The sequence below is a fragment of the Erithacus rubecula genome (genome assembly GCF_903797595.1).
Source record: "Erithacus rubecula genome assembly, chromosome: 1".
NCBI classification, from domain to species: Eukaryota; Metazoa; Chordata; class Aves; order Passeriformes; family Muscicapidae; genus Erithacus; species Erithacus rubecula.
Window position 1 is genome coordinate 76605718 of NC_136658.1, and position 14226 is coordinate 76619943.

At 42.5% G+C, this 14226-nt stretch overlaps 1 protein-coding gene across 5 annotated transcripts in view; it reads right to left on the reverse strand.

The window, feature by feature from the left end:
- The window catches only part of CDK8 (cyclin dependent kinase 8), a 71034-nt gene extending 62623 nt beyond the window's left edge, over positions 1–8411 (reverse strand). The window contains exon 1 of one of the 5 annotated variants that reach the window (XM_079317231.1): positions 7979–8411. In XM_079317231.1, coding sequence (XP_079173357.1) covers positions 7979–8106 — 128 coding nt within the window. In that variant the 5' untranslated portion in view covers positions 8107–8411. The remainder of the gene's footprint in view (positions 1–7978) is intronic. The other 4 variants (XM_079317229.1, XM_079317232.1, XM_079317233.1 and 1 more) reach the window with 4 other exon arrangements.
- Positions 8412–14226: the final 5815 nt, after the last annotated feature.

Sequence of the window (14226 nt, forward strand, 5' to 3'; positions counted from 1 at the left end):
AAAAGCTAGAACCTCAAGTATCTTAATGGAGGGACTCTCTACAGACATAAAATTCTTTGGGGTTTCGGCAATTTTAGAAGTACAGAGGTTATTAGCATGTGTAGCTACAAAATCAGTATTTTTTTTTTATGGTTAAAGAGATGTCCTGATGATTTAGGAAAAGTACTTGAAAGTTGTGTTTTCCACAGAACCATTATCACATGCAGAGATCACAGTTTTGCTTAAAATCACCAAAAATGTTAGGAAATACATCTGGTACAGGTTATTCTAGAATCTCCAAAGGTCAGTCAATATCCTGCAGAAGCATGAAAGGTGTTAAAACCTCACCACACTCATCTCTCAATGCAAGGGAGATGCCACATTTTTTCATTTTATTAAAAAGCCTGCAAAAAAAATCACCATATATGAGGAAACACTTTCTCAAAATCTCCTTTCAACCCGCTGACTGAAGAACTGCTAATGCACTGCCAACTACCTGCCCACTGAGTTCTTATCACTTGTTTATCCACCTGAACTTTTGTTTTCAAAATACTTGTCTTCAAACACAAAATTACAAAATTAGATCCCTCCTTAATTCTATCATTTTATTCCTGGTTTCAGATGTCAAATGCAAGGGGCTCCTTCTGGGCCAAGTCTAGGGGTTTTTCCTTAATTTCTATACATATTCTAAAAACTCTATACTGGAAACCAGAGCTGCAGTATTTGTCATCCTGGGCCAAGAGAAAAGAACTATTTGGGAAACTTCAATTGTCTTTCTGTAACCAATGCCCTTATTTTTATTTTTTTTTTAATTTTAATTATTTTTTTATACTTCCCAAGAAGACACTACCAGACCATGCAATTATTTATGAGCCTCACTTCACCTACCCCTAATCAGCAGTATTCTATAACAGCACCACTGCAACAATTATCACATTTTTGCTGCTTCCAAGGCAGCCATGAAAGGAAACCAAACAAGTTGACCTATCACTCCTATTACAGACTCTTGTAGAAAAATTCAGATTAAATCACTCTTCAAAATGAAAGGCTTATTCTCTGGAACTAAGAGCCAGAGGCAACCTTGAAACACAGGCTGAGGACCAACACTCATTACATCATTTTCCTATTCTCACTAAACAAATTTTATGTTTAAATCTAAATAAAATAAAATCAAAGGCAACTACACTCTTCTGGAACCCGAGCTGCACATGACAGTATTAACCACAGCAGAGGAGGGGAGCCACAGTCCACACCAGCAGCCTATGCACAGCCTCACATCCTCAGTTCATCTAAACACAGCCACCCAGTCTCCACTCCATGTAATCACAACTCCACATGGATAAGGATCTGTAGCAGAAAGAATCCTGTTTCAAAGAAAGTTGATAGGCAAATGAAAAAATAACTGAAACAAATCAGTATCTTGTTAGAAGGTGCTGCTACCCAGACCTTTGCAATTCATGTCCTGCTTTTCATTGTCTTTCAACTTGTCCATGGAATATTACTCTGGTGAAAGACAGAAGCACCTTAACTGGCACTGCCTTTTATCTGCTTCTGTGAGTATTTCAGGTGCACCAGTGAATGGCTCATAAGTCAGTAAAGTCCATTAAAGAGACAGATTTTACCAAACAGATTGATGTAGTGGCACAACACTCACGTTTTCATGACAAAATGGACGTATCTGTAATTTGAAGGTCTTGTGAAGTGCATATTGGCATCTTGGTTGTTGCTGCACACTGCTGGAGTACAAAGTCGCCATGCACAAATCCAAGTTGCTCTACCTTCATTAGGTTTCAACTGCAGCTTTCAAATTCCAGCCAGGATAAGTCTACTTGTAAGAATCAAGAAATTTTTCAGTTTCTGCTAAAGTAGTCGGCAAATTACAGCTCTTCAGATTCCAATGGCAATAAATGACATTGCCACTGTTTTGTGCTTGGCTATTTTTGACAACCAAAGAACACAAAACCTTTGAAAATATTTTTAAAACAGAAAAATGAAAGAATATCCAAGATCTACAGTGAACATACTACCTCATTGTCATTTGGCCAAAAGCAGTGTTCTCTGACAACATGCACCTCTGTATAACCAGCACCCTCAAAAACTATCCCCTATTCTCTCTGGGGAAATCACATACAGCAGTCCATGCCCATGTAATTTATATGGTAATACATGTAAATCAAACTACATGGAGACCTTTGGTGTTTTTCTTTGTTGTTTTGCAACACTACTTTCATAGCCTCTTCTCTGTACTTGTCGTAGGCTTCAAGTAGGAATGAAACACTAACTCACCTTTGCTGCAGGGTATGAAAATAAACCAACGCATCTGTGACAAGGTAACAAAAGATCATACCAAATAAGGCCCAAAAGCCACAGCAGGACTCTCTCAACCACATGACCTTAAAAAGCCTATAAAGCCTGGAGCCATGTAACCAGGTGAGAAGGGAAGGAAGAAGATGGAAGACAGCTAAAGAGTGCTTGACCAGAAAAATGTAAGAGCACAAGACTATGCAATATAGTGTGCCTACCTCATTATGTAGATATAGTGTAATTAGGAACATTGTAATTACTATGGTGAAGGATCCAAAAGAGACTCAGGGCATATATTTTAAGAAGATAATACCACATATTACATACACAAATAAAGTTTGTGGCATATAGAAATTCCACACCATTGTTGACAGGAGTCAGAAGCCAAAGGCTTGCATGCCAGCTCTGCGGTTCTCACCACCTGCCTGCAATCTCCACCAACTGCTTCGGGTCACAACAGTTGAAGTCAACACACAAACATTCAGCCAAAAACAACAAAAACAAAATCACCACAGAGAAGACAAGAGCGTCTGGAAATTTCTAGTGAAAACTAATAGCACGACATTCATGATACAACTCCTGTAAAGACTCCATACAGAACTAATCAAGAAGCTACAAGTCCACCCCTGCTGTTTCACTCCTCACCGAATAAAATCTTGACTCATTACCTCTACTTGTGGCATTCCCAAACTCTATGTACCTCTCTGTTACCAACCTTTAGTTTATCAAACTAAATATCAGTTGGATATAGACCTTGACAAGTAATTGATTACTTATCTGCTGTACCTCAATCAATACACACACAAACACAGAAACTGGAATTAATCTTATGAAGGGCCAGAAAGTGATTTAGTGTTAAAAGAAACAAAAAACAACCACCAAACTCAGAATTCCTGAAGTAAACAAAAGCAGGCTCTTCTGCACACATTACACAGCTTGGCCTGATCTCTAAGTGAGCAGCTTAACTTCTACACTTAAAACAGTCAGAAGTCACTGTTTTTGACAACGTTACAGAACAGATACTATGCTCCTATCTTTTCCTTGTAACAACAGGTTATGCAGTTTATCTGCATAAAAATACTTTATGTTTTCCAAAACCATTCCAGATCATCCATCTTCAAATGCTGTGAAACAAGAATAGCACAAGAATCTTACACATGGCCCAATCCATTCATTATTTTACCTAACTTAAACAGTTCTACGTTCTCTATTTCCCAAGATAAATACTGCTCATCCCTTTAATTTCTCTTCATACAGGAGTTTGAGAGAGAATCAAAAATTCTCGCAATATCCTTTTAATTGGTAGGTAGAAACTATGACGTGTCATATTACACAACCCAATAATTTACTGGCCATCTACTAGATTTCCACTATTCTGCTTTTACAACTCATACAGACCCTCAAGGGTGGAAAAAAATGAGATTTGATTTGACTGCTTGAAGCATGCAAGATGTATTTTCATCGTGCCAATTACAATGTGTCGGTAGGTTCAAATTAAACAATCTGTTCCCCCACCTACAGCACACAGAATTGGAAGAGCTGCAATTACAAAAACAAAAAAAAATCCATTTCCACTTGTGTTTGGGACAACACCACTTCTCACAGTTCCTGACAACTAGGAGAGTGCTAGCTTGCCTAGTATTAGTTTCCCACCTTCAGTTTCACCACTCAAGTCTCTTTCCAAGAGATTAAGAAAGCTTTCAATAAAGTACCAGGAGACATTTCTACAGTTCAAGACCCTCAATTAAATTTTTTTTTTTTTGCTGTTGTAATTAAAAAGTTAGATACTGCCTAACAGGGACATTCAATAGTTTCTTAGTCTCATCCAAACCACATCCGATAAACAGGAAAAATTGTTATTTGGAAACACCCCAAACTGCCACTGAAAAAGTCAGCCTTGCTCCACAGAATAGGCTTGTCTCTCAGATTTCTGACTATAGCTGTACCATAAAAAGGGAACAGTGGAAGCCCAATCCCAGCAAACCTGGGCACACTGCTTTGACAGTAACTGTGCTCGGCACATGGTGCCAGTCCCAGGACAGGCTGTACCTGGGGTGCTGCACAAGCTGGGCAGCCAGGCTTGCACACGAGACCCAGGGTCCTGCCACCTCAGTCTGTTGGTTACTGGCACTCAGCTCTGAGTGAGTTGCAGGGAAAAAAGCAAAGAACAATAGATCTGCAAGTCAGATCACCCAACAAAAACTGCCGGCATATTTTCCAAGTCCAGCAAAAGTCAAATAGGTAGGTTTAAGAGCTGGGTTGAGCAGTATTCCTGAGGGAGCACCCAAATGGCACATAAGGCAACCTCTAAGCAGGAAATAACTGTCATTTCCTGGACAAAAAAAAACCCCAAAAAACCCCAAAAAAAACCCAAACCAAAACAAAAAAAACATCCTATGAACACTAAAGAAGAGCAACAGTTCCTTTATCTGAAGACTGATGCCCAATATGCCATGCCTGTGTTCCCTTCCCAGTGTATGCTATTAGTCAAATGCCTCCTTGTACACCTTGCTGCTATAAAAATAAACCCCATTAGAGTCAAATGCTTCTTTGTATACCTTTCTGCCATAAAAATAAACCCATCAGTTCACAGACTTTGTTCTAAGCAGGTTTTAGGGCCCACTGAAGGTAGTGCTCTGATAAAAGAAAGACACTACTATTCAATAAAAAGCCAGGAAGATTCAACCTCATAGACAGACCACAAACTTAAAATAAAAGGGATTAAAACAAACACTTCAGAATACCATTTTGCTGCAGGCAGTGCACCAGATAGAGCTCAATTATGATGCCTGACATTGTCACTCAGCTGATTTGGTGTTCAGTTGGGTCAAGTTTAGCAGTTAATATGTGAGTATTAACCTCCATGGAGCTGTACCTGGTGATCCTCTGACATGGACCACTGGAGATCCCAAGCCTCACCTTGTGGCAAAGGGCACTGCAGGGCTGGACTGACTTTTTTCTTGGAGCAAGGCATGAAAGAAGCCCTGGTTACAAGCCCATCTGGTCACCAGCACACATACAGGACTCCCTCCTTAGAAAGATTCTCACTCCATCAAGATTCCTGAAAGGCTGCTCTCTAAAACATTACTGTGTAGTTCCAATGATGCAATTAACATTCTAGGACTAGGATACACAGCTGCTATCTAGTTTTCAATTGCCTTACTACACCTCAGAGGCAGCTGTAAAACCTGTAAACCAGTAAAACAAAAAATAAATTAAAATTTTAAAAAAGGAGATGAAGACTGTAGTTGTACTACAGACACTGCTCTTAGTATTCTTGAACTGGGCTTTACCACCAAGGGCCTTATAAGATACATTTTCACAATCTGAATTAGTAAAATTTAGCTCTTTTTTGTGATACTTCTACCTCTTGGTCATCCACAGAAGACGACATTATTTAAGAAAAAGCTGAACCAATACTGTTAACAAAATATTTGCAGTCCTGCAGCCCACTTTTCAAAGTACTCTAAAAACTACCATGTACATCTTAGAAGATTTGTGCTATTTAAATTAAGAATTAGAATCATGTAGCAAAGTTGAAAGAATGCTTGTAAGTTCAAGGGAAATATAAAAAGAATGTTTGAACTGTATAGATACTAGAAAAAACTAAAACAATGGTTGATCCATTACTACTTACCATTCAGGGAATACTAAAACAATTCAACAGTATTTTTTGAATATATGCATGTACTAATATACAAGTACTGAACTCAGTTACAGGTACTCCCCACCACAAGATAAAACATCCCCCCATCTATTACCACAACTTCAGGAACACTAAATCTTATTACTAAATGTTATTGCTTATTGGATTTAACTGATTCCCTCTGGATACAGGTATGTAAATAAAACCTTCAACTCCAATCCTAAGGCCACCTTTGTAATTTAAGATCACGTATGTACAAATATATTACAAGCTACAAAAGCATCTATGGATGCTTTTATGGATTTTACATATTTTGGTGACTGGGCAATTACACAGGAATTTAAAAGAAAAAGTTCTCAGAAATCAGAAAAGCAAATGGGTAGTATTATAGAAAGGGATGGGAAACAAGGCACTAAATAAAGAACAAAACAAGGATAAAAGGCGATAATATATATTGCTTATCTTTTTTTTTTTTCAACTTTAATAAAATATCACACTTTGATGTCCCCCCCCACCAATAGGATTAAAGATTTAAAAACATATATATCCTACTGTGAAACCACCTTTGAACAACTATTCATTTTTTAAGCAAACAATTCCATTTTTTTCCTGAAATTTCTCAAAACAGCACTGCCACCAGCATTTTTAAACACTCTCTCCCAAACAACATCAAGCAGACTGATGATTCCACCAAAAATGCTTCAGCAGTATAAGATGCTGAATAACCTACACGTTGCTGCAGTCCAACATGCTGAACAGCTACAAAGCTGCCTGATATACATTAGAAATGCAGCCACATCTTTCAGTACCTCGACTTATTTTCAATAATTACAGATATCTGTATGGGCACAGAAACCTGGGCTGGCTGTATCAGTAACATTGAATATAAGAAGGCAACAGTTTATCACATTTAAAACCGTTTCTTTTTCCTCTTGCCCTCCCAGAATAGAAAGAATTTGGGCAAGATAAGAATTTTTCCGACGAGCAGTAGGAAAACTGTATCCAAATATAAAAGTTGTGCAAGAAAGTAGTTACCTAACTCCTACCATCAAACAAAATTCAGGCTGAAGTAAAAGTGCTGCAATTAATATCAGCATGTTTAAGAGAAGAGACAAGACAAGGTGCAACCATTTTCATTACAACTGTTCTCTAGGTAATAGCCAGAGCGTTTCCTTCTAGAACCAAAAGCTTATGTAAACACAACCAGATCATATTTTGGCCATGACTGACCACTGCCTGCTTTAAAAGTTTATTTATTCAATGTACAAATAATAGACAGACTTTTAAAATGCACCTTATTTGAAAGACAGCACACAGAGCACCACTGCGGTGAGACTTTAGGAGAAAGAACAGATTCCATTCAAAATTTAGGAGACCTGCAACAGGAACAACCCGTGCCTCTCCCGTTTCTCCTGTTCCCTACTTCCTATTGTTCTGCTCTTCAGCAAGTGATGCCATGTCACGGACGAGGGAAACCTAAATGACAGTTTCATTAGATCTTTCTTTGAAACGTTTATGCCTAGAATTTCATTTACTCAGGTCTACACCGAAAACTGGTCATACACAAAAGGTGGTTTAAAGCATTCTAAAGCCCCAAAAGCACGAGCAGACTTTGGCTTCTGAAGCAGCCAGCAAGACGACCCAAAATGGTGACTACAAGTAATAAATCATATAAAAAAAAGGCATTGTTAAAAAACCACACCAAACAACAACAAAAAGCCCATTCTATGAAGCCGACGGTCAGGCTGAACAGTATAAGCGGCCGCTGACTGACTCACAACGAGAATCCATTACGGGAACGGGTTTCCCCGGGCACAGAATTTGTTTCTCCAAGCGCAGCCGTACCGAAACACGAGTCCGGCACAGCGCTGAGGGGCCGGGGACGCTCGCAGCGACCCGGGGGGAACCAGGCGCCGGCGGCCGAGCCAACGCGGGGCAGGCCCGGAGAAAGGTCGGCAGGAACGCGGGGAGCGGGGGGCACACGGGCCGTGGGGCAGAAGGCGGCCCGGGGGTCCCGGGGCCAGCCGCGCCGCCCGCTCGCTCACTCACCCGTCCTTGCGCTTGGCTTTGTAGACGTGCCCGTAGGTGCCCCTGCCCACCTTGCAGCCCTCGTACTCGAAGAGGTCCTCTACCCGCTCGCGCTCCCCGGTCAGCTTCACCTTGAAGTCATAGTCCATCTTGGGCGCCCGCCGCGACCCGCCGCCGCCGCCGCCCCCGGCAGCCGCGCCCCGCCCCGCCGCACACACCGGGCGGCGGCAGCAGCAGCAGCAGGAGGAGAAGGAGGAGGAGGAGGCCCCCGCGCCGCCCAGCGGAACATCCAGCGGCGGGGCTGCTCCCTTCGCTCCGAGCCCCAACCCCGGCGCTCCCTCCCTGCCTCCCTTCGCCCCGCGCCAGCAGCGGCACCGCCGCCGGTCCTCGGGCGGACTCTCGGGGCCGCGCCCGCGCGCGCTGCCGCAAACGCACGTCGCAAACCGCGGGCACCTCCCCGGCCGCGGGCAGCGCACCACGTGGAAGGGGCCGTCCCAGCGTGCCTTGCGGGCGCAGCCGCACGCCGGGAGGTGTAGTACCGGCCGAGGGAGGGAGGCCGGGCCGTGCTGCATGCCGGGAGCTGTAGTTCCTGGGCCGGGCACGGTGGGTACTGGGCTCGCCCTCAGCCGCCCGCGAGAGCGGCGCTCGGTCCGTCCCGGGGCCTTGGCTACGGTGAGTATTCCGGTCCCCGGTTCGACCCAGGCTGGCGAGACACACGAGGTTGGTCCCTGCTGCTCTGAGCATCTCTTAGCATGGTTCTAATTAAGACAATTCCATGACTGTGAGCATGAGTAAAATCAGAGAATCGCAGAATATTTTGGGTTGGAAGGGTTCCACTAGGTTCATCGAGTGCAGCTCCTGGCCTGCCCAGGACCATCCCCAGGAGTCACACCATGTACCTGAGAGCACTGTCAGGCTGGCGCGGTGACCATTTCCCTGGGGAGCTGTTCCAGTGCCCAAACACCCTCTGGGTGAAGAAACTTTTCCTAATATCCAACCTAAACTTCTCCTGACACAGCTTCAGTCATTCCCTGGGTCCTGTCACTGTCACCACAGAGCAGAGCTCAGTGCCTGCTCCCCTTTTTTTCCTTCAGGAGGAAGCTGTAGCTGCAATGTCTCCCCTCAGTCTCCTCTGCTTTGGGCTGAACAGACCAAGCGACCTCAGACACTCCTTCATTTTGGTGATGGAGCTTCCAACACTTCCCAGTAGCTTAATGTCTTTCTTACATTCTGGTGTCCCAGGCTGCTCCCAGCACTCAAGACACAGATGGGTGTCATAGTGCTGGCAAACCTTCTCTGTGTGGCTGCTGAGATTGGTTGGGATGTAACACAAAAACCAGTAACTGGGCATTTCCCAATTCCATTCCTTGGCTGGCAGAGCCAGGGTTACTAACCAAACACAAAGTCAGATGGTAATTTTGTAGAACAGGCAGCTTGGAACTAAACCAAAGCTACAGCAATCATTCTAGTTATAGCCCAGCTTTTGGCATTTTTAATAGTCATGCACACATGCTTCACGTTTCATGTCAAGAATGCAGCACATTGAGTAAATAAGTGGGCACTCAAATCCCCTAATTTAGAGGCATTATAGAAATTAGGGGCTCCTGAAAGAAGAAGCAACATATTCTGGAATAGTCTGAAATTATCTCCATTTTCATTTACTCATTTGCACTGATCCCTGAAAATTTGGGATGCGGGGTTGTGCCTGCTTCCCAAGCTGGCATCACTCCATCAGACTCATGTCAGATGCCCACAGTTGAAACTTTCAGTATGTTGCTATAGGGTTGTTTGGGATATTATGTATGTTGAAAAAAAAGAAATTACGCAGGTGCTACAAAACATAAGAGAGAAGCAGCAAAATTACACTTTATTTGCCAGCAAGTCAACTAAATTTTACAAGGACATTGCCCAGCACCTCAGTACACCAACCAAACAGAAACAGGTCAGGGCAGGTCAGCAGAGATCAAACAGTCTGGAAGATGCCATCCACCTCATAAAGTTCATCCATCTCAGCCCCGTATCTGCTTTCAGGGACACTTGGCTTTGGGGACTTTCAGGGACAGTAAAGCTTGCATGGCCAAACTCACCATGTAAATAAAGTACCTCTGGCCTGCTTACTACCCTCAGTCCTATTGGCAGGGGAGGTAGCAATAGCCACACTTCTGTAACTTTGTACTCTTCTTTCCATTATTAGCAATTTTTTTGTGGAGGCAATGAACATCCAAACTCCTCCACATGGGTCCAATTTCTGCATGGTTGGGATTAGTCCATCCCAAGCTGAAACATTGCAGGGTGTGGAAGACAGACATTGTCAGTTTAGAAAGGAAAAAGATCATCAAGGTAAACAATTTCTTGTCTATTACTGTCTGGTTTTCATTCCCTTGTCTCATGCTCTCTCAAGACAGTTTAAAAATATATGCTTAACACATCCTGCTGAAGTTGGATTTGTGGAGCTTTTCTCTTTTTTCCTCTAACATTCATGGTTTGCTTTATCATATCCTTCTGTTCTGAGTTTGTGTAATTTCTAATATGTCTAGAACACACAAGCTTTTTACATTTTTTTGTTTGGCAGCTGTGAAGGATATCTGAGTTCTCCACAGGAAAGCCACTGTCACCGTGTTAGCACTGCTAACGTGCAGTGGGGTGGACACAGTTATCAAAACAAGTTGTGATCAAAGTGGACATTAGTCAAGGAAGGCTGAAACCATTAAATATTTCTGAATGTATTTCAGGGAACTGTCTTTCAGGTGAAAGCCTGGATTGTCTGGGAACAGCTTGGATTGTGACAATAAGTAAATGCTGTCACTTGGGGTATGGGAGCATCAAAACTGAAAGCAAAGCTGGTTTTGGGAGGGGTGTGTGTGCTTGTGGCCACAGTGTTGGTGCTAGAGTCAGTCTGTAAAGCAAAGCTTACAGCTGGGAAATGTACAACAAGCTACTTGCTCTTTGTTTTGCAGCCTTCAAAAATAGAATAAAAACACAGAAAAGTAAACTTTAATATTATTGCTTTCTCATCTTTGTATTTTATAAGTAGATAACCTATAACACTCAATCACATCCCCATGCCATTAGAATGTCTGCTCATTCAACTTATTAATTTGCCAAATTTGAGCATACTTTTGCTTTTCAGAAAATTTCTCATGAAACTGTAGCTACCTGCTAAAAGTTTCCCATATCCCCATAGAGACATTCTTTAGTGGTGTGACTGAGGTGTTTCCAGCTTGGTATTGACTGAAAAAGTGCAGTTCTGCTAAGTGCTATACATCTTCGATTTTTTATTTAGTCCAGGGAAAACTGAAGGCAAGACAATAATGTGGTGGCATATTTTCCTTTTCTCTGTGTAAAGAAAAGCTAACTGTCATACTTGCACAGTCTGAGTATTTTAAAAACCTAGCAGTTTTTACACATAAAAACTGTGTGAGTGAGCTGAATACTGGTAGCACTTAAAAATGCAGTTTTCTTAATGCAGGCAAGTAAAGTGTTGATTCTACAGTTTCCTGTGTAAAGCAATGTGTTGGGCTTTGTTGTTTTATTTTTTTCCCCACTCTAATATATTTTACTATACAATTGATCAACTTGATCTAACAAAGCATCCTAGATTCTGGCTGGAGTGCAAGTTACTAACAAACACACAGCAATCCTTTGGATCCAGGTGCTGTGTCAGAGAGTTGTGCTTGCATTCAGTGAAACATCTGTTTGCCAGACTTGGGACCACCTAAGGTAACAATCCACCTATGTTATGCTCCTGACAGAGATTCAGTTGTCATCATCCCTGGAGGTATTTAAAAGACATGCAGATGTGGCACTTAAGGACATGGTTTAGTGGTGGACTTGGTATGGCTGGGTTAATGGTTTGGGCTGGATTTTAAAAGTATTTTCCAAGCTAAGTGATTCTCTGTTCTGCCTCTACAAACGTTGAAAATTCAGACTATTATCTCATGGTGACTTTTGTTAATGAGAAGAGCCCTGCCTGAGGGGAAATAAACCATGAAATTAAATATTACTTCATATTATTTCATATAATCATAGAAATATTCAGGTTGAAAGGGACCTCTGAACAATATCCTGCTCAGAGCAGGGTTACTCTTAAATTCAGGTTGCTTGAGGACTTTTCTACTCAATCCTCCCTCAAGGAGATTCCATAGTTGATTCCATAGCTTCTCTGGACCTGACTATCCTCCAGGTGAAATTTCCTGTCCTTTTCTCAATAAAAATCCTGCCTCTGTCTTTCCAGTAAGTTCCTTGTCAGTTTTGGCAAGCTGCCCATTCCTCCAGCTTGAAGAAAAGCTGGGCCCATAGCCTCTCTCACATGACAAGTGCTTCAGCCCTATGACCATCTTCGTGCTCTCAGCAGAACTCACTCCATCAGGAATTTTCCATATCAGGATTGTTCTGCTGGAGACCCTCAGATTGGGCATCATATTCCACATGCAGGCAAACAAGAGCCACATAAAGGGAAGCAATAATTTCCCAGTCATGTCCTGACAATAAATTTTCTGTGTTCACAGAATGGGTCAGGGTGGAAGGAACCACAGTGGTCACCTGGTCCAACCTCCCAGCTCAAGCAGGGTGCCCTAGAGCACATTAACCAGGGCTGTGTCCAGACAACTTTTTGACTATCTCCAGGGAAGGAGGCTCCACAACCTCTCTCAGCAGGCTGTCCCAGTGCTCAGTCATCTGCACAGTAAAGAGATTCTTCTTGAGTTCAGGTAGAACGTCCTGTGCATCAGTTTCTGCCCATTGCCCTTTGTCCTATTGCTCAGCACCACCTAAAAGAGCCTGGCCCATCCTTTTGACACACTATATACATTGATAGGATCCTTTCTCAGCTTTCTCCCAGCTAAAGGCTGCTGGGGTGAAATCTTCATCCTCTTTAACCTCTGCCACCAGGATGCTCCAACAGAGCAGAGACAGTCAGTAAAGCCCCCACTCAGGATTGTCCCAGGGGGCTGGTCATTCCTAGATGGAGGACTGCATTTGTCCTCATTGAACTTTATGAGGTTGCTGATGTCCCATTCCTCCAGTCTGTCCAGGCTCCTCTCAAGCAAATGAGCCTCATGTTAGCAATTTGGTGTCACCTGGACATGCAAAGATCCTGTTTAAAAGACTGATTATGAGGTCCTGCCTTACTTATATCAAACAATAAAATATAAGAGAATAGAACTACTTTCTAAAGACCCTAAAAGACAGAACAAATTAAATCCAGGTTCTCAAATTATTACAAAACTTAGTAATTGCCTGAGGTTTGCTGCCCTCCACAGGCTATTTTTATTATAGTTACAAAGAGAGTATTTCTCTGTGGAGAGCACTGCTATAGCACAATAATATTCTAAGGACCGACTCTTGTCATTTCATATTAACAACATAAAATGAACAAGTACTTTACTTAGTTATATGTGCTGTTGTGAAATATCACGCTATGAACAGGACATAGACACCAAATTTTGCGTTGGAGAACAGGTCAGTGGAAAATAATTCAGTGTAAAGCTTCTGTATGGAAATATGCATTTATTCACCCATCTAAATCATAATTGCCTCTGGATGAACAGTGTGTATGTGGGCTTGAGACCAGAGAAGACGTTTTGAATGTGGAACAATAATTAGCAAAAGCAGACTGTAAGAGGAAAATATTTAAAAACCTAACTAAACTGTATGTGTATGTGTATGTTTATGTGTATGTATATGTACATCTAACTTTTATTATGAAAGTAAAATTGATTTTAGGAAGGACATATTTTAATTACTTCAGGCAAGGCGAATCAGAATACTAATTATTTATACAGCGGCAATGTTACCATTTTCTGAATGCAGTGAGCAAGGAGTAGTTCCTGATCTGGCCTCGGTGTTAAGAATTTGTCCCAAGCCCCAGTTTGTCTCACGGAAGCCACATAAACAGGCCTCATTTTTCCGATTCACAGAGTTTGTGGAAGACGTGTTGAGACAAATCTGCATAAGGAACTGGGGGCCGCGGGTCTGTGGGTGTCCCCAGTGTGCCGCAGCTACAACAGCCAAATTCTGCCGGAGCTTCCGTGCGGGAATCCCACCCAAGGCTCTGCTGATGGAAATCACCAAAATCGCGGCTCGAGACGGGTGACGGCACCGAGCAATTATTGTCGGGACGCTTTAGAAACAAGTCCAGTGGGAGATTCCTGGAGAAGGAAACGTAAACAAAATGGAAAGAAAGGGAGGCACGGTCGCGGAAGACGGAGAAGCGTCCCATTTGAAACGGCAGGAAGCCTGGGAAGGAGGGAGCAGAGGGAAAAGTAACT